Source organism: Phaseolus vulgaris, chromosome 6, assembly GCF_051622355.1.
Source record: "Phaseolus vulgaris cultivar YP4 chromosome 6, ASM5162235v1, whole genome shotgun sequence".
Lineage (NCBI taxonomy): Eukaryota > Viridiplantae > Streptophyta > Magnoliopsida > Fabales > Fabaceae > Phaseolus > Phaseolus vulgaris.
In genome coordinates this window covers 6,730,031-6,751,195 of record NC_143503.1, presented here as the reverse complement: position 1 = coordinate 6,751,195, position 21,165 = coordinate 6,730,031, and the positions used below count along the sequence as shown (strand labels likewise).

Sequence of the window (21,165 nt, the reverse complement as noted above, 5' to 3'; positions counted from 1 at the left end):
TCCGTAAGTCTAGAACACAACACGGCAACTCTCGGGTGTTGATGAACTTTGAATGAATATAATAAGTAACGAGTGTTTGTTCAAACACAAATAAAACTTTTCTTCTCTTTTCCGACCACATCACCATTCATCTGGTCAACTCAATCCATTTTCTTCAATCCTCAGCCAAAGCAACAACACAACCCTCTTTCTCTCTGTGTTTCCAATGGAAGGTGGATTGGGGTGTGTTCTGCTTCCCCTTCTGCTGTTCTGTGTTGTGTTGACAGCAGAATCGGCGTGCAAGGAGGGTTGCCCTCTGGCACTGGGGTCCTACTACATGTGGCAGAACTCAAACCTAACATACATCTCCCAGATCATGGCCTCGTCCCTTCTCACCACTGCCGACGACATAGTTCTCTACAACAAGGACACCATACCCAACAAGGATTCTGTCCAGGCCTTCATAAGGGTCAACGTCCCCTTCCCTTGCGACTGCATCGACGGCCAGTTTCTCGCACACACCTTCAAGTACGATGTTCAGTCGCAGGACTCATATGAGTATGTCGCCAGGACCGTGTACTCCAACCTCACCGATGTTGCCTGGCTGAGGAATTTCAACAGCTACGAACCCGATAACATTCCCGACACGGCCACGCTCAACGTTACGGTGAATTGTTCATGTGGGAACAGTGATGTTGCGGATTATGGGTTGTTCATCACGTACCCTCTTAGAACCGGGGAGACTCTCGGCTCGGTGGCTGCTGCTGTGAGCCTTGACTCGGGGTTGCTGCAGAGGTACAATCCTGGCGTCAATTTCAACCAGGGGAGTGGACTCGTTTATATTCCCGGAAAAGGTCGGTGTGTTTTGTTTTGTTCTTCTTTTCTTTAAGTGGTAGGTTTTCGTTTATTCTATTTTTCACTTGAACATGAGCAAATTAACGACATGTGTTCGGAGTGCGAGGTTTCGGTTTCGGTTTCGAACTTTGTGAGTGGTTGGAGGAGATTCTACAAAAGTGACCAACCAAGTTTTCCCAGAGATATTGGAAATAGGTAGATGTTCCCTCATAATAAAATGGTTTAAAAAAAAACTAAATTTTGTTTGCACTGAAAATGTTAGTTGTTGTAGTCCGAAGATGCTAGGGACTCCATTCTAGAACTTTCAGAGTGAGTCACCTTAATTATGATCATTCAAGATTTATTTATAGAAAATGTTGCCAGTTTCACTATGCTAATGGAGCTGATGTGGTTGCAAATCTGGCTGTAGAGACCCCGTATTTTAAAACGTTTTCATGGGTTTCAAAACTAGCTTGGTTTTTATTTTTGTCTGTTAGTTTGGATGCTTTATTGTATTACCTTTAATCTGATATTGTTGTGATCGTTTATATTGGCAAAATTTGTGGATTTTGGCAGGGTTATGCATTTGGTTATTGAATTTGTTGTGCATGTGTCAAGGGAATTGATAACTTCGGTTCTAGTTTTGAGGGTTTGGAATGTTGAGCTTGTGTGTAGTTTGGATAGTTGATTAGAGATTGAGTTTGCTGGGATGGTGGTCTTGTGTGTATGATAGTTTGGACACGGACCTTGTTTGGTGACTTGGTTGCTATCACTGGCGAAGGTGCTTTTTTGTGATATGAATTCATGGGTTTTCTGTACTTGGCAAGGTTTTAATTGTAGTTGCAGTATTGAAATGGTTCAAATTTGCTGATTAATGCAGCTAGAATTGCTGATGTAATAATGGTTACAAAGACTTCCTAAAGCTTGATGTTGCAGCTGAACTACTTTTGGGGATAGGCATAGAAAACCTTTCTTGGTTATTAATTATCCATGTTTGTTAAAGTGGAGTTGTATGTAATGTAACTCTTAGAAATTTGTCTTATAGGGTGTAATTCAAACCCACAAATCGGTTTTGAAGTTGAAAGCTACCCAAGTTTTATAATACTTCTATGAACCATATCTCTACTTGATGTGGGAATAAACCACCATCGTTGAGAAGGTAATTAAGGCAACCCCTAAAAGTGCAACTAAGATGGGCTAAGGGTGATTACAATTTAGGAAACTTTTTGACACTTCCCCTCATAGACTTGTAGCTAAAGTGTAGAAAATGCTAGTGGACCCAACACCGGATTTAGGATAAACTCATCTTTTTAGAAATTGATATTTAGGGCTTAACTGGACTCACAAAATCAACTTTTTAGATGAAGACTGCCCAAGTTTATGAAACATAAGTCATTTCTTTTAGAAGATATGGCAAAATAAATCACTACCCTTGAGGTTGCAATTAAGGAAACCCTAAAAGAAGCCAAACTAGGTGGGCTAGGAGTGGCAGCAATTAAGGTGACTTCCAACAGTAACTTAGTTTTGACTTGGTGTTTCCCCACAGATTGACTTTGCTACGTGTTTACACTAGAGGAAATGGTGTCCACTTGTTATTCAACTAGGTTTTAGGCGCATGCCAAGATGTTGATATTCTTTCCTTTTGGTTATCCTTGGAAGTTTAAATAAAATTAGAGGTCTTCTAACTTTCTATTTAATTTAAGTTGTAACAGATTTTGTCTGATAACATGAATGAAACATCTATTACTGAAACAATAACTATTTTAGCGGATGTTGCCTACGAGTGGATCGTGTAGGTTAAATTCACTCAAGCTTTTGGATGCCTAACAAACTTCATTATATATATATATATATATATATATATATATATCAATCTTTTGAATATTTTTCAATAAACTAAAAATTTCAATATATACCACCACTAACTTCTTTCTTTTCATTTCTTTGACAGATCAAAATGGTAGCTATGTGTTTTTGGCGTCCAGGTAATACTACCTTGTTTGCAATATACTCCTGATTGCATTACTTTTCAATCTCCAACAAATTGACTATGACGATCTTTTCATTTTTTTCTGCAGTTCAGGAGGTTTGACTTTCTTCTAAAAAACTTGGTTATGCAATGTTTTTGTTTGATATTCTTATTAAACATATGGACAGTATATACTAAAATCAGAAGGATAATGATGTATGTTGGCTCATTTTTGCTTCTATTTAAGCAGGTCTTGCTGTTGGGGCTATTGCTGGAATAGTTGTTGGAGTTGTGGCAGTTCTTCTTCTATTAGGAGTTTTTATATATTTTAGAAGATTCCGGAAGAAGATACAGAAGGATGAACTTCCACGAGATTCTAGTGCACTCTTTGCTCAACATGGGAAGGGTATTGCTCTTTCAACTTATTCTCCTTGCAACACCTCCCTCTATCCCTTTAGATAGACTCAATAATACAATGCTGAAAAGTACAACTGAATTACCAGTTAGTCCTATTTCATATTAAGATCTAACTTAAATAACATCTTTTCCCTTTATCTGTAGATTACATATCTCAGTTGTAGTAAAATCCTTGTAGAAAAAATTAACTGTTTGACCACATCCCTTGGAATATTGTGTTTCCATCAGTGTTTTTTTATTTTGTTAGTAGAAAATAGCGTGAAATATACAGGAGTCTTAAAACATTAAAGAATCTGGAGTTTTTCTTCCATTTAATGAGCTTATGTGCATCTATATAAATGAGTTGAGTGCTATAATTGTTATAAATGTTTTCTTTTAAATTTCAAAACAGATACTGTGACCCTCTTCCTCTTGACTTGCACAACAATATCAGCAACAACCTTACGTAGATCAAATGATGCCATTATGTTTTACGAAATTCCATTTTTTCAGAAAATACATTTATTTTGACTATTCCTTTTAAATTACTTTTACCACTGGATCCTCTTTTTGTTCTCTCCTGACATGGGGGACCACATCTTGGAATCTATTACGCTCTTTTCAACTTTGATTTTCTCCCAAGTACATATGTTCCTAATCTCTTTTCTTGTTCCAATCATCCAACTCAAGATCTCTGCTAATCCTACCCTTTTGCTCTTATTGGAGCCCTGTCCATCATTCAGTTCCTGTAGCTCTTGTATGTCTTAAAATATTGACCTAAATGATTTGATGCTTTATTTTTCAGATGAAGCTTCTCGTAGTAGTGCGAATGAAACTTTAGGACCTGGTGGTCCTGCCGCCATCACAGGCATAAAAGTGGACAACTCGGTGGAATTCACATATGAGGAACTGGCAACTGCCACAGATAACTTTAGTTTGGCTAATAAAATTGGTCAAGGAGGTTTTGGGTCAGTCTATTATGCGGAGCTGAGGGGAGAGGTTAGTAATCACATTTATAACTGCCTATCATTGGAAGCTTTTCATCAGTTTCACTCTGATATTTATTTTAGGGGTTTGTCATAATTGTTTTATCGGTGTTTTATATTTCTTAACTGATTGTCAGTCGAATGAAGATAAATTGAAATAGAAGATTGGAGAATAACTTTATAGATACCATGTTACATTTTTTCTAATATGGTAAGCTATTATACAATATGACCAAAACATTGAATGAAAAGAAAAGACTGGCTGAAAAGTTTGATAATTAATGATTCATCACAATTGGGATCAGTATATTTTTCTTGCCATATTGGGACTGAAGATTACAATGCATGGTCTATCCTGAATCCTTTATTGGGCCACCTACTATATTATCCATGCTTCAGGCCCTATAGTATTGGATGCAAAGGGGTGTATTATTAGGAAAAATTCAAGTCCCTCATTAACTAGAGATTGTGCCTGAAAATTGTAAAAATAGACACTCACTCACACTTAAATTCTCTCTAAAAGAAACACTCTTCTTTGCAATTCTCTCTATTGTATTTCTTTCTGTGGTGTATCTTACAATTGAGAGAGCATCCTATTTATAGGCTTTAGGAAGCTCTTCTAGAAAAGTCTTCATTATGGCCTTAAAACCCCACTAACAACACAATTAAAATCCCACTCACAACTTTTGACCTTTTACATATCCAAACTCCCATTCTACTCTTTTCTAGTAACTTCTAACTTTAAAACCCACAAATTACATTAAAGTTTATTCAACAAAACTCCCCCATAAACTTAAATGTTTCTACCATCCATCATGCCAATCATCTTCTTGAATTTGTCGAAAAAGACTTTCGGTAGCGGTTTTGTGAAGATATCAGCAACTTGATCTTGACTTGCCACATGCACCAATTCCACAATTCCTTTCTTCACATGATCACGAATAAAGTGAAAACGAACGTCAATATGTTTGCTTCTTTCATGGTTCACTGGGTTCTTTGCCAACTCAATTGCTGATTTGTTGTCAACTTGAATCACAGTTGCATCTAGTTGCTTTAGCTCCATCTTACTCAACAAGTTTCTTAGCCATATCGCATGACATACACACCAAGATGCTGCCACATATTCAGCTTCACACGTCGATAGCGTCACGATCGGTTGCTTCTTTGAAAGCCAAGAAAATGCTGTGTTGCCCATAAAGAATACATATCCCGATGTACTTTTCCGATCATCTATGTCTCCGCACCAATCGCTGTCAGAGTAACCCACCAACTTGTAATCTTCTGCTTTTGAGTAGAACAATCCGAGTGATACAGTACCTTGGATGTACCGTAGGACTCGCTTCAACGCCTTCCAATGTGAGTAAACCGGTTCCTCCATGAATCGACTTATGATGCCGACACTTAATGAAAGATCCGGCCTTGTGCATGTGAGATAACGAAGGCTTCCTACCAAACTCCGGTATCTACTTGCATCGACACGTTCTCCTCCATCGAACTTTGAGAGTTTTGCACCTGGTTCCATTGGTATTGATACTGGGTTGCAATTTTCCATCTTGTACTTCTTCAAAATCTCCTTTGCATATTTCTCCTGTGATACAAAAATACCTGTCTCTTTTTGTCTAACTTCCAAGCCAAGGAAAAACTTCATCAATCCCAAATCTGTCATCTCAAATTCCCGTCTCATTGTGCCCTTAAACTCTTCTATCATATCATTATTGTTACCCATAAAAATGAGATCATCAACATAAAGAGCAACAAATATCATGTTACCTCCATTGTTCTTTGCGTAAAGAGCATGCTCGTAAGGACATTGCTTGAACCCGTTCTCCTTGAAGTATGTATCGATACGAGTATTCCATGCCCGCGGTGCTTGCTTCAACCCGTAAAGTGCCTTCTTCAATTTTAGCACCTTCTTCTCCTCTCCGATTTTCATGTACCCAGGTGGTTGTTCGATGTAAACTTCTTCTTCAAGCACACCATTCAAGAATGCCGACTTGACATCCATTTGAAATATCGGCCATTTAAATTGAGCCGCTTGGGAAATGAGCAATCGAATTGTCTCCATTCTTACAACGGGAGCAAACACCTCATCGTAGTCAATTCCCTCCTTTTGTTTGTATCCCTTCGCAACGAGTCGCGCCTTGTACCTCTCTATCTCGCCTTGAGCATTCATCTTTTTCTTGAATATCCACTTCACACCAATGGGCTGACTTCCCTCTGGCAATTCTGTTAGCTCCCATGTGTTGTTGCGGTCAATCGCTTTAATCTCCTCATCCATGGCAGTTTGCCACTTCTTGTCTCGCACCGCCTCTTCAAAGCTGATATTTTCAGCATCTGCCAAAAGACATACTAGGTGTACCTCATTTGTCGAATCATACAAATCATGCAAACTTCGAATTTTAGGTTGTCGTGGTTCATCTTCATCATCGGTTGTTTCGGAATTTATACTTGTCGGTGATGATTCTCCAACTTCAATCATAACCTCTGAAGAATTGTTCCAATCCCACTCGCTTGCTTCATTTATTTGCACATCACGACTCACCGTCACCTTCTTGCTTATTGGATCAAGTAGCTTGTACCCTTTTGTCTTCTCATCATACCCAATAAAAACATACCTTTTGCTTTTGTCTTCGAGCTTCGTTCTTCGTTGATCTGGTACGTGTGCATAAGCCACACTACCAAACACTTTGAGATGAGAAACTGTTGGCTTTTGTCCGCTCCATGCCTCTTGTGGTGTTTGATCATCTAACTTCACATGTGGACATCGATTTTGCACATAGATGGCGCATTGCACAGCTTCCGCCCAAAATTCCTTTGGCATCTTTTTGCTCTTAAGCATTGATCGAACCATGTCGAGAATGGTCCGATTCTTCCTCTCGGCCACACCATTTTGTTGAGGAGTGTATGGTGCAGTTAGAAATCGCCTTATGCCTTGCTCCTCGCAATACTCCATGAAAGTCGTTGAAGTATACTCGCCACCTCTATCAGATCGTACAGCTTTGATCTGTTTATCAGTTGTCCTCTCCACCATCACCTTGAACTTTTTGAACACCTCAAATGCCTCGGATTTTTCTTTCAGAAAGTAAACCCAAGTTTTCCGTGAGAAATCATCAATGAAGGTAATGAAATACCTTTTACCGCTGAAGGACTCTGGAGTAATTGGTCCACATATGTCGGTATGAATCAATTCGAGAGGTTGCTTAGCCCAATATTGAGCCTTTTTTGGAAACGAGGTTCTCACATGCTTGCTGAGCACACATTCTTCACAAAATTTTCCCTCGTAGTCCATGTTGGGTAGCCCGTGCACCATATTCTTCTTCGCTAACTCTTTTAGTCCACCATGATGTAGGTGACCAAAACGGAGATGCCACAACGATGCCTTATCTTCTATGTTGACTTGCAAACATTTTTCTCGTATGCTTCTCAAATTCAGCTTGTACATCCGATTTCTTGCCATCTCAATTCGGGCAACCAAACACCCTTGCTTGTTCTTCAAGTGTAGGAATCGATCTTTCAAAAATATCGAGTAACCTTTCTCCGTGAGTTGCCCCATACTCAAAATGTTGGTCTTGAGGTCTGGTACGTAATAAACATCTTGGAGTGACCCAATTAAGCCATCCTTTTGTAAGTAGCAAACCGTACCTCGCCCTTTGACCTCCACCTTTGATGCATCTCCAAATGAAACATGACCATCTTCAATCTTTTGCATATCTTTGAATAGGTACTCGTGACCGCACATATGGTTGCTTGCTCCAGAGTCGAGGTACCACAGAGTGTCATTGTTAATGTTGACTTCATCTTGAGCCATCAAGAGAACACCTTCATTCGTTTCGACTTCCAAGGCTAGGTTGGTTGTTTCTTCTATCTTTATATCAGCACGACAATCTTTTGCAAAATGCCCCACTTTACCACAATTGTAACATTTGTCAGAGTTACAATCCTTCGCATAGTGACCATATTTGTGACATTTGTAGCACTCGATGTTGGAATAATTCGATCGGCCGCCTCTTCCTCTACCACGTCCTCTTCCACGCCAATTTGGTTGGCTCGACTGTTCCTTCTCCTTATAGTACCCTTCATGGTTGCTGCCTTTTCCACCACGACCGTTTCCACGACTTCCACGACCACGCCCTCTATATTGAGAATTTTGATGATAGAGTACCTTTTCGTCTTTGATTGACGCCTTGGTTTGATACCAAATTGTAAAAATAGACACTCACTCACACTTAAATTCTCTCTAAAAGAAACACTCTTCTTTGCAATTCTCTCTATTGTATTTCTTTCTGTGGTGTATCTTACAATTGAGAGAGCATCCTATTTATAGGCTTTAGGAAGCTCTTCTAGAAAAGTCTTCATTATGGCCTTAAAACCCCACTAACAACACAATTAAAATCCCACTCACAACTTTTGACCTTTTACATATCCAAACTCCCATTCTACTCTTTTCTAGTAACTTCTAACTTTAAAACCCACAAATTACATTAAAGTTTATTCAACAAAAATTGTATATAACTACGGGTAGACTCAAGTCTATGAGCTTGGTTTTGGGATTGAGTTAGGCTCAAACCCAAATTTTAAGGTTAAGTGAATGCCACTTTTTGATATTTGGTATTTTGAGATGCATTGTTTTTTTGTTGACATCCTTTCTTTTTGAATTTTTTATACTGATTTTTATTAAAAGACTTGAACAACTAAACTATTTGATCACTAGTTATCATACTGTTTTCTCTGTTTCACCAAATTAGTTTATACTTCTTTGCTTGAAATTTGAAACTATTGCATGATATTTATTATGTATCTCCTTTGTTTTGAATTGCAGCATGATGCATTTAAGTCGTTGAACAAAGTTATATTATTTATTTATATAATGCTTTATAATGCTACATGATCGAACGGAGTATGTTAGTTCTTAAGAGCCATTCTTCTTGTTTGTTTTGAATCAATATACTCATTATTTAAGCTAATGAATTTTGTCCATGCAGAAAGCTGCAATCAAGAAGATGGATATGCAAGCAACAAAAGAATTTCTCGCTGAATTGAATGTCTTGACACGTGTTCATCATTTAAACTTGGTACTAATCCTTTAAAACCTTAAGCATTTTAAGTATTACTACTGTATTCCAATTGAATTGCATATGAGCAGGTGGAGAGTTATTCTGAGGGGATTGCAAGTGATTTCATTGACAGGATCTAGCATTAGCTTGGCATATATACTTTGGGTTTGAATTTAGTCATCTTGAGTACAAGTAGCATTTATTAAATTTGAAAAGAGTGGACTTCTATCATCTTTTGTTTCTCTTTGTAATTGTGTCCATCTTGGGAACTGATTTAGATTCCCATGCCTGTTTAATTTGCTTTCATTTTTTTTCTTAGCCTTAATATTTGTTTCTCTAGCGATGTTTTGTCATGATATATATGGAGGTTTTATTTGCTTAGTAAAAGTTTTTAAAGTAGTTCTCTTTGGAATTCAGATTGTATTGCCTGACTTTTTCCTTCTCTCTTTCCTTTCTTTTCAATATGCTTTCATTTCCATTTTTTTCCTTAGCCTTAATATTTGTTTCATTTGTGATGTTCTGTCATAATAATAATATAAGGAGGAGGTTTTGGGTTTAATAAAACTTTTTTTACAGTAGTTCTCTCTGGACTCTAGATTACCTTGCCTCTACTTCTTGACTTTTTTCTTCTTCCTTTCCTTTCTTTTCAAGCTTTCCTCTGATCTTGCAAATATTCTATTTGTGAGTCTCTTAATCTTGTTGCTATCCAATTTTAGTTGTGAATTCAATTTGGTGCATACTCATTGCATGCTTCCATTAGCTGGAAAAAAAAATCTTTGAAGGACTTGAATAACATAATGAGTTTTGAATCAGTTAATGCTTATGAAGGCACTACTACATTGAGTTTGAATCTCAGTTTGTTATCTCACAAAGCTATTATTTGATTAAGGATTCAACATGGTCTATGCTAGATACTGATTCAGAATTAGGGCCAATTTTTATTTCAAATAGAATACCCTCAAAGGAGTATCAAAGTGATTGTGAATGTACAAAATAACTGAATCACCTCTCTATACTCCTGCTATTAGAGAGACCTTGCCTTTCCTTCCCAAAATCCATTCTCAAACCAAAGATTCTTCTCTGTCCTTTTCGCACTATTCCTATTTATGCCGTCATCACTTACTTTCTAAAAAACTATCTAACTATTACAAGTTACAACCATTTAAGATGTCATTTAAAGACATTGTTAAGTTTACCACATAAATAAGCCATTGATTCACATCTGTCTTCCACTTTTCCCTTGAAGAACATCACAACAGACAAATCAAAAGGGTGAATCTATGTTTTCTTTATATGTAGGGAGCGGAGTGGGCTTGAAATCTAAAAATTCAATTAAGCTTGTACACATAAGAGGATGAAACCAATATACAAGGCTAAACAGTTATCTTTGTTGACAAAATAAGTTCTGGTTTGATTAATCATTTGGTTCTATAATGGTGCCTACTTTTCAGTTGTCCCCTATACCCAATCTCTACGTTTTAGTCCCTATGTAATGTTTATGTTTGTCGTCAATTTTCTAGCAGTTTGAAACCTCCACAAAATGAAGGCATATAAGGACTAAACCATAAAAAGATTGCTTGTATAGTGTACTTAAACATAAATTTTTAGGTATAGAGACTAAAGAATTTGGTGAAGATATAGGGATCGAATGTTACTAAGCTAAACATATATTGCTGAAAGAACTTTTATTACATTCTTGATTGTTCCACTTATATGTTTTCTGTTCGTAGTATACACAAAGACCATGGGCATGCTTTATTATACATAAATTGTTCTTGCTGATAAAACAAATAAACAAATAAAAAAATAAAAAAATATACATAAATTCTTACATCTGCTTTAGGGAATGGCTTAAACTCTTAATCACTATGCAGGTGCGGTTGATTGGGTATAGCATGGAGGGCTCTCTTTTCCTTGTCTATGAATACATTGAAAATGGAAACCTAAGTCAACATCTGCGTGGTTCAGGTTGCATGACCCTTGGCTTAGATTTTATTTTTACCTTTGACGTGTTGAAATTGTCCCAAGTTGACAGTGAATTGATAATGGTGTGTTTAATTACCTAGGTAGTAGAGAACCACTGCCATGGGCTACTCGTGTGCAGATTGCTTTGGATTCTGCAAGAGGTCTTGAGTATATTCACGAGCATACAGTGCCTTTATATATTCATCGTGACATAAAGTCAGCAAATATATTAATAGACAAAAACTTCCGGGGCAAGGTTGAATGTTGAGATCTTATCTACTTTTATTATTTGGATCACTATGGGAGCTCATAAAATGCTCATATATGCAGGTTGCTGATTTTGGATTAACCAAACTTACAGAAGTTGGAAGTTCATCACTTCCCACAGGTCGCCTAGTTGGAACATTTGGATACATGCCACCAGAGTATGATAATATTCCTTTTTAACATTAGAGTGTTGATGTTCATATTGAGAATTTACTTTCCAAGTTCACATGCCAGTTTTATTTTCAAACATAGATTGAATGCTGCCATTGCAGTTGGCAACTATTTTATTTACATTTCCAGAACAGGAAAACAAGATCTCATGTGGTTAATTTTGCAACAAATCTTGATGTAGTTGTTGTTCTGGAAAGTTTCACTGATTATGCACCAAAACTCCGTTTGAAATCATTTTTTTATTAAGGTTAACTAATATGACCGAGAACACCTTTTTTTTTTAACTAAACTGAAATTAAACTAAAATCTTGAAGTTGATTTTTGGTGCATATCATATAATATAGTATTAAGTCTCGTGTCCTGTTCTATATAAGGCGTTGAGTTTTAGATTCTAGCAAGTGCATGTACTTTTGTTTACTTATGCGAGTTAGAAAAATGGAGTGAAGATTTTGAGGAAATAGAGGGGATCTAATTCATTTTGGCATACTAGCTGCATGCATTAGTGCTCTATAGCTATTACACGACTCTTCACATAACACCCTAAGTCATCATAATGTCAATGACCCTTCAAACATTTAGTGGTTACATAAGAATAATGTCCCTTCAAACATTTAGGGGTTACATAAGAATAATGTCCCTTCAAACATTTAGTGGTTAAATAAGAATAATGTCCCTTAATACATGTTAGTTTACAAACCCTTCATTATCTCACAACCCTTTGATTACAATGCCTTTTGTTTGAAGGTATGCTCAATATGGGGATGTTTCTCCCAAAGTAGACGTGTATGCTTTTGGAGTTGTTCTTTATGAACTTATTTCGGCTAAGGAAGCAATTGTCAAGACAAACGATTCTGCTGTCGACTCAAAGGGCCTAGTAGCTCTGGTCAGTGTTGATTTCTCGAAAAGATTTTTTATTATTGTAGTCATTCATTGCTAATATTAAGAAAATCATCATCATGCTTCTCCGTCAATCTAAATTATGAAATTAACTTTCTCAATTTTATTATGTAATGCAGTTTGATGGAGTTTTTGGTCAGCCGGATCCCACTGAAGATCTCTGCAAACTAGTTGATCCAAGGCTTGGGGATAACTACCCAATTGATTCTGTCCGCAAGGTAAGAAATTTGTGGGAGTAAACCCTTTGAACGTTTGTTTTCGTGATTTCAACATTAATCAACCAAGGTGTGGTCACTATTTCGGCTTGCAGATGGCACAACTAGCCAAAGCATGCACACAAGACAATCCGCAACTCCGTCCAAGTATGAGATCTATTGTGGTAGCGTTGATGACACTTTCTTCAACTACAGACGAGTGGGATGTTGGTTCTTTCTATGAAAATCAAAATCTTGTGAATCTAATGTCAGGAAGATAGGATGATACTAGATCAATTGTTTTGTATTTACAATTATACATTTTAGACCAATTTTAGGCAACACAATTGGTGAAGCAGATGATGTGTGTAAAATGGATGTAGCATTCATGATTTTGTACATTTTTAGTTGTAAGGTCAGAACTCACTAGAAAGGGTGGAGAGTTTATGTTCAAATTGAAACTGGTATGATGATCTCTTTCCCTCACTGTTTTTCTTCACGACAAAGAACACATACACTACCTCACTCCACCCTAAAATCACTTCCAACTATAACTTCACACTCATAGTCTCAAAAGATGATGATGGTAGAGGATAAAAAAAAACTGGAGAACCTTTTCATTATTCTCTAAAAGCATACAAGACCTATATATAACTCTGATTCTAACCAATGTACTAAACAACATAATTATTAAATTCTGTTTATTTATTTTTATTACAATAGGTATTACAAGTTATCCCACTACTAGAAAATTGTTCGTGTCGGTTGACTGAGAAAGTCTTCGTGCGTGACTCTAACTTGCGATCAAGGACTCATTCGTCTTCAACTCAGATCTCCGCCTTGTGCCGTCGTGAATACCTGAAATGAAGTGAGCAAAGGGCGCCCTCGCGGGCGTTTGCACTCAGACGATCAAGTCAGCAAAGCAAGAAACATCAAAACCTCTGTATCGGAGAACCGTAACGGAATCGTAACTAACTTTCCTCTCTCTCTAACCACTCGTGCGTAAACTGAGTAAAATGTGCAACTGAAAAACGTACCTTACTAAGCTTTCAGAGAAGCTTATATACCTTGATGTTTCAGTGCTTACTGCCACGTGTCCCTCTGACTTAACCGTGATTCCACGTGGAAGGCCTTACAACGCTGTAACCCAACTTAGGGAAACTCCAACGTGTAAGTCTTCCTTCCCTAGAGTGCATCTGGCGCGAGGGGTGACTACCTGGGGCCAACTCATGCGCCTAGCTTCTAGTCACTCGCCCTGGGAGTGTATCTGCCTTCCTCTTGTACCATGCACATGGTTCACCCCTGGGCGTGGCCCTCTCTTGGGTCGTATCTGTCCCAGGGATTCTCCAGAGGTGGCGTGGGTACTTCACGAGTCAGGTTACTCCTTGCTAGTACTGGGGATATGGCCTTGAAGCCACCTTTCTTCTTCCCTCATCACTGTTCTGTGGTACCGGGGCCCGAGGCCTCCTCGTCCGTACCGTGGCCTCTTAGCGTGTCGTCCCCTCCACGGTCTTTCCTACCCGTGGGTATCGGGGGATGATAGCATCGACATCTGAGTTTGTCGACGCCTATCATGGCGATGCCTCTACCTGGCAACACCCAAACCTAGCGACGCCCACACCTGGCGACGCCCAAACTGGTCAACCTGTTGACTTTCTCCCTTGGGCCCCATATGGTGGGTCTCACCATATGTTTGACTTTGACCTTGACTTTGACTTTGGTCAACGCCCGATGACGAGTCAGTACAAAAATCATTAAATAAAAACTAATTTTACAGATAAAAAGTAATTAGTCACTATATTAACAAAATTAAATATTATTTTAAAGATTAAAAAAATTATTGGTATATAAAATAGTTTTTAAATTTATAAACTAGTTTATAATTAATATCTAATTAGTTACTGTTCTTGCCGGTTGAGTTGTTCGTCGATTGACTCTGATGACAAGCTCTATCTCCGTTTGTTTCTTCACGAATCCGTCCTATCTCTGGCTGCTCTAAAACGTAGCTCTGTTGAAACAGAGGGGCCTTACCTGTTGATTGCACTCCAACGATCAAGTCAGTACAGGGCTTATAGAATTTAAAAAGTAATAAGTTTTAGTCTTAGAAACAACGTACCTTAACCTGGGGTCTCAAGCCCCTTTTATAGCTTAACTCTTGTAATAGCTGTACCGACCAGTCCTCGGACGTTGTTGACTGCTAGTAAACGTGGGGCCACGTAAGCTGGGTCCCACGAGCGGTATGCCCAGAGTGCCTCGCAAATGGTACGCCCAGAGGGTCCAGGAGTGGTCAGACATCGGCCATCAGGATGTGCTAACGTGTCCTCGGACATCGACGAGTCAAACAGCGGAGCTGGGCCACGAGAGGTGGATCCCAAACAACACACCAGTTATCAATTAGGGAGATGCCTAGATCACGAGGGGCCCATGCGTGTGGTGTGGATGAAATAAGGCTCAAGAGGGTTACGTTCCAGGGGTAACCTTCATGCATGGAACGTGAACAACTAGGGCACTCCTAGGACGGATGGCCTCAGAGATTAAGTGCACAAGGTGGTACCCAGGTGGTCATCCCGTCAGAGGTTACACTCCAGAAAGGGAGCCTTACGCGCTAGATTGCCCTAAGAGTGGGTGATAGCGGCGCTAAGGCACACCCTCAGTAACCCTAATTGCGGTTAGCGGAAACAGAAGAAACCCTAGAGTATATAAAGGGTAGTATCAAACCTAATAAGGTACGCAAGTTTTTACGCAACACTTACGCGAATACACACACAGAGATTACACAGAGCTTTTCACAGCTAAGTTTCGGTGTTTCCTAGCCCAGTACTGACTTGAGCGTCGGAGTGCAAACGACCTCTAGGGCGCCTTTGTCTTTGCATTTTCAGGTGTTTGATCGAAGAAAGGCACGAACGAAGGCAGAGATAATTGGGCGTGTGATCGTCGTAGACATACGAAAGCAATCGAGTCAACCGGTAGGAACATTTGGCGCCCACCGTGGGGCACAATTTAAAACACTGTCCCATTCACAAGAACTGAGAAGATCCATAAGATGAGAAACACGAGGCAAGGATCTGTTGCACCAAATGGGGGTGAAAGCCTCACCCTGCAACAGATCATGGAAACGATGCAGGCCCTCCAAGAAACGGTGGCTGCAACAAGAGCGGATCAAGAACGCATCCAGATTGATCTGGTTGTGTCGCTAGAAAGGAATGAAGAATTGCAAAGAACCAATGAAGAATTGCGCAGGGGGTTGCAGAATCAGGTAGGGGAACGTGAGGTGGAAGATCAAGAACCTGCGACACCACCCAGGGATTTCCCAATGCCATTCTCGCAAGCGATCATGGATGCCGTGACACCAGCCACGTTCGTGGGGCCCAAAGCCACCTTCACAGGTGTAGAGGACCCAGAGGCTCATCTCACGGCCTTCCATACGCAGATCATGTTGGTTGGGGTCTCCGAAGCGGTGCGATGCAAGCTGTTCATGAGCACGCTGATGCGCACAACGATGGATTAGTTCATCAGCCTCCCTGATGGCCACATGACGTCGTTCGCACAAATTTCTAAGTTGTTCAGAGAGCAGTACATCACAAATTGGGCTCTCCCACCTATTTCTTACGATCTTTTCAACGTAAGACAGTATCAGGGAGAGTCCCTGAAGGAGTTCCTCAATCGTTTTGGGGGCACAGGTGGTGAAGCTGAACACCAAGGACGAGAACATGATGGTACACGCGTTCAGGAAGGGGATCGTGCCGAGACCCTTCAGTGAATCGCTCATTAGGAACCGCCCCAAAACTTTTGGTGAGATCAGGCGTCGAGCGGTGGCCCATATTGTCGCAGAAGGAGAGGTCAAAGAGAAGTGCACATGCGTTGTCCCCTCGCGCCCGCGAGCACCAAGTCGACCTCAGCCCTTGAGAGTGCATGAGGCAACGACGGAGAAGAGGGCCCCAGCAAAGCAGCAACCCTACGAACCCAGGAAGCCCCAGACCAGGGAAGCTCGGCAAACGTGATGTTCTGGACGACCTTCAACAAGGTACAGTTGTCCCCTGATCAACTGAGGCCTTATACTGGCTGTTTGTACGACTTTGCGGGAGACCAGGTGGAGGTGCGTGGGCACTTAGAGTTGAGGACCACCTTCACAGATGGTGTCGCGTCCCGCATAGAGAACATCAGGTACCTCGTCGTCAATGCCCCCTCCGCTTACAACATAATGTTGGGTAGACCTACGCTGAACAGGCTGAAGGCCTCGACGAGGCACATGAAGATGAAGCTGCCTGACTTGGGAGGAAAGGTTATTACCATCAAGTCAGACCAGAAGGAGGCTAAGAGGTGCTACGAGAATAGCCTCAACACAAAGAGAGGGGTGCTCATGGTCACCACGCGAGCACCCAGCAAAGAAGGGATCGCCTGCGCAGAGATCGCCTAGGAGAGGCGACCCAAAGTAGTAGGAGACGTCCTAGAGAGGGAGATTGGAGGCAAGACGTTCAAACTTGGCAAATCACTAGGCCAAGCAGCACAAGACCAGATTGTCGAGGTCATAGCACGACATCTAGATGCCTTCGCATGGTTCGCCTCGGACATGCTAGGCATAGACCCAGACTTCCTATGCCATCGCCTCACCATGGACCCTTTGGTCAGGCCTGTCCGTCAGAGAAGAAGGAAGTTCAACGAGGAGAGGCGGCAGGTCATAAAAGAAGAGACAAAGAAGCTGCTGAGCGCTGGCCACATCCAGTACCCTGAGTGGTTGGCAAACATGGTCTTGGTGAAGAAGGCCAACGGGAAGTGGAGGATGTGTGTTGACTTCATGGACCTCAACAAAGCTTGCCCAAAGGACTCTTACCCTCTACCAAGCATCGACGCCTTGGTGGACAATGCCTCGGGCTGCAAGATGCTCGACAACGTTCATGACAGAGCTGTCTTGCTATTGTTACACAGTGATGCCCTGTGGGCTGAAGAATGCAGGCGTCACCTACCAAAGGCTGATGGAAAGAGTGCTCGCACCCATGACAGGGCGAAACATGCAAACCTATGTGGACGACATGGTGGTGACCTCACAGGTGAAAGATCAGCATGTGGCTGATTTAGAAGAGCTATTTACGCAATAGCTAAGTACAGACTGAAGCTGAACCTTGAGAAGTGCGTGTTCAGGGTGGAAGCAGGTAAATTCTTGGGTTCTTACTCACCAAGCATGGGATAGAGGCGAACCCCGAGAAGTGCGCTGCAATCCTCGCAATGAGAAGCCCAGGGCGGATGGCCGCTCTGTCTAGATTTGTATCAACTGGAGGGGACAAGGGTCACCCTTACTTCTAGTGTTTGAGGAGGAACAACAAGTTCATCTGGACTAGGGAGTGCGAAGAGGCGTTCCTCAAGATGAAGGAGTACCTGGCCAGTTCCCCAGTGTTATGCAAGCCACAACTGGGTACTTCGCTCCGCCTGTACTTCGCTATGACGGAGCAGACGATCAGTTCGGTCCTTGCGCAGGAGCAGGACCAAATGCAGAAGCCTATATATTTTGTGAGCAAAGTATTGCAAGGGCCTGAGGTAAGATACCAGGCCCTAGAGAAGGCAACTCTGATAGTAATGTTCTCAGCAAGGAGACTTCGCCATTACTTCCAAAGTTTTACCGTGGCGGTGATGACAGACCTGCCTATCCACAAGGTCCTGCAGAAACCGGATGTGGCAGGAAGGATGGTACGGTGGGCAGTGGAGCTTTCAGAGTTCGATGTCTAGTACGAACCCCGAGGTCCTATCAAAGGCCAAGTCTACGCAGATTTTGTGGTAGAGCTCTCCTCGACAGATGCACACCAAGAGGAAGCCAACTTTCGGTGGGTGCTCTCTGTAGACGGGTCCTTTAACCAACAAGGCAGCGGGGCATGTGTCATCTTGGAGGGACCGAACGGGCTATTGATTGAGCAGGCCCTACGGTTCGCCTTCAAGGCCAGCAACAACCAAGCGGAGTACGAAGCCCTCATCGCTGGCATGCTATTAGCCAAGGAGATGGGCGCACAAATGGCCGCGTACTCAGGGTACGTCCAAATTCTGAAGGGGTCGTTTGCGGTGTTATAATTGGTGCGTGTTCCTAGAGAGCAGAATGCTCGAGCTGACTTGCTAGCTAAGCTCGCCAGTTCAGGCAAGGGGGGCAGACAGAGGACGGTCATACAGGAAACCTTAAAGACACCTCGAACTTTCACCGCATATAACTTGGTGGGGGTGCACCATGTCAGCATGACGAGAGGAGGGGCGAGGAGTCATCGGTCAGTGAACCAGGAGACACTGAAAACTTCCAGGGTAAGCATATATCCAATCCTGGGGGAGGAATCAATGCAGGTCTGCCTGGTCGAAGGAGGAGAAACCTGGATGACGCCCTACAAACGCTACCTGGCTAATGGGCTACTCCCATTGGAACCCACAGAGGCCAGGAAAATAAAGAAAAATTCTACCATGTACACTCTCATTGATGAAGAGTTGTTCAGACACGGGTTCACCCACCCAATTTTGGTATGTGTAAGCGGAGAGCAATGCTCATGCATAATGGCAGAGATCCATGAAGGGATATGTAGGAGTCACATCGATGGACGATCTGTAGCATAAAAGGCCATTCGTGTGGGATACTATTGGCCAATCGTAAGGGAAGACTGCACGAGGTACGCACAGCAGTGCAAGTAGTGTGAGCAACACGCTGACTGGCACAAGGCGCCGCCAGAAGAGCTCAGGTCGATTTACAGCCCTTGGCCATTTCATACCTGGGGAATCGATATCCTAGGATCCTTTCCTTTGGCGATAAGACAGATGAAGTACCTCATGGTCGCCATAGAGTACTTCACGAAGTGGATAGAGGCTGAGCCAGTGGCGCAGATCACGACCCACAAGATCCAGCACTTCGTGTGGAAGAACATAGGGTGCCGCTTCGGGGTACCGAAGCGTTTGGTGTCTGATAATGGCACACAGTTTGCAAGTCAACAGCTAGGAAAGTTATGCTCAGAAGTTGGAATAAAGCAGGTGTTCGCATCAGTCGAGCACCCCAAACGAATGGGCAGGTCGAGTCTGCCAGCAGAGTCCTGCTTAGAGATCTGAAGAGAAGGCTCGAAAAGGCCAAAGGAACCTGGGCAGAGGAGGTTCCTAGATGAAGTTAGGGAGGAAGAAAGAATTAAAGCTTAAGCTTTGAAGAGAAGGTTGGAGTACAAGCACAGCTCAAAGCTGAAGCCTCGCCAGTTCCAGGTCGCTGACCTGGTGATGCGGAAGGCCCACCCATATCAGCTAGAGAACAAGCTGTCCCCCAAGTGGATTGATCCTTTCAGAGTGACAGAGGCCCTTGGGAATGGGGCATACAGGCTTGAGACACTGGAGGGAGGCGCGATTCCTCGTACATGGAATGCGACCAACCTCAAGTTTTATTTCAGTTAAACTGTAGCATTGTACATAATTCTTAGGGGACGCTCTTTTTCCCTTCCAAGGGTTTTTTAATGAGGTCACCCAATAAATTTTGATTGAAGTATGTTCTCAAATGTTTTGTACAATGCAGTTATGAACCCGTTTACTTGCGTTAGAGGTCTTGAGAGTGGGAAAGATAGGTTCGCAGAGAACACCCCCCCCCCCCTCAAGTGAGAACGCCAAGGTTGAACGAAAAGGTTCACCAGAGAAATCCTCCTTCGCCTTGAGCGAAGACGAGGTCAGATATGAACCGTTCTCTTGCGTTAGAGGTCCGAGGGCGGGAAAGGTAGGTTCATAAAGAACACCCCCCCCCCCCTCGAGTGAGAACGCCAAAAAATGAACAAGTATAGTTCACAAGTGAAATCCTCCTTCGCCTTTGAGTGAAGATGAGGTCAGTTACGAACCGTTCGCTTGGGTTAGAAGTCTCGAGAGAGGGAAGGGTAAGTTCACAGAGAATACCTCCCCCTCGAGTGAGAACACCAAGAACGAACAAGTATGGTTCACCAGTGAAATCCTCTTTTGCCTCTGAGCGGAGATGAGGTCAATTATAAACTGTTCCCTTGGGTTAGAGGTCTCGAGGGTGGGAAAGGTAGGTTCGCAGTGAACACCTCCCCCTCGAGTGAGAACGCCAAGGCTGAACAACGCTGTTCACAGTTAAATCCTCCCTTGACTTTATACAACGAGGATGAGGTTAGTTCAGAACCTTCCCCATGGGTTAGAAGTCTCAAGGGTGGGCATGATGGTTTGTAGAAGAATGCCTCCCTCCCCTTCGAGTGAGAACACTAGGGAAGAAAGTAAGGTTCGCCAATCAAATCCTCCCTTGACTTTATACAGCAAGGACGAGGTCAATTATGAGTTTCTCCTCGGGCTAGAAGTCTTAAGATTGGGTAGGATGGTTCGTAGAGAACACCCCCTTTCTCGAGTGAGAGCACCGTAATGGAGACAGTGCGGTCCAGAAGGTGAGTTCTCCCTAAAACCCATGGTGGACAGATAGGGAGCAGACACAGATTTCTCCTTGGGCCAAGAAATTC

General features: G+C 41.9%; 1 protein-coding gene across 5 annotated transcripts; it reads left to right on the top strand.

Annotated features, from left to right (window-relative positions):
- Positions 1-5: 5 nt before the first annotated feature.
- On the top strand, positions 6-13,167 carry LOC137830922 (chitin elicitor receptor kinase 1). 5 transcript variants are annotated; one of them, XM_068638334.2, is made up of 12 exons: positions 80-833; positions 2,765-2,798; positions 2,892-2,899; positions 3,033-3,188; positions 3,984-4,177; positions 9,147-9,236; positions 11,093-11,186; positions 11,285-11,439; positions 11,514-11,608; positions 12,366-12,504; positions 12,638-12,736; positions 12,829-13,167. In XM_068638334.2, exons 1-12 carry the CDS (start codon positions 206-208, stop codon positions 12,991-12,993), a joined length of 1,857 nt encoding a protein of 618 aa, XP_068494435.2. In that variant the 5' UTR covers positions 80-205; the 3' UTR covers positions 12,994-13,167. The 5 variants fall into 5 exon arrangements, with proteins under 5 accessions (XP_090159213.1, XP_090159212.1, XP_090159215.1 ...); XM_090303087.1 differs by lacking the exon at positions 2,892-2,899 and having other exon boundaries at positions 6-833; positions 3,030-3,188; XM_090303086.1 differs by lacking the exon at positions 2,892-2,899 and having other exon boundaries at positions 24-1,029; positions 3,030-3,188.
- Positions 13,168-21,165: the final 7,998 nt, after the last annotated feature.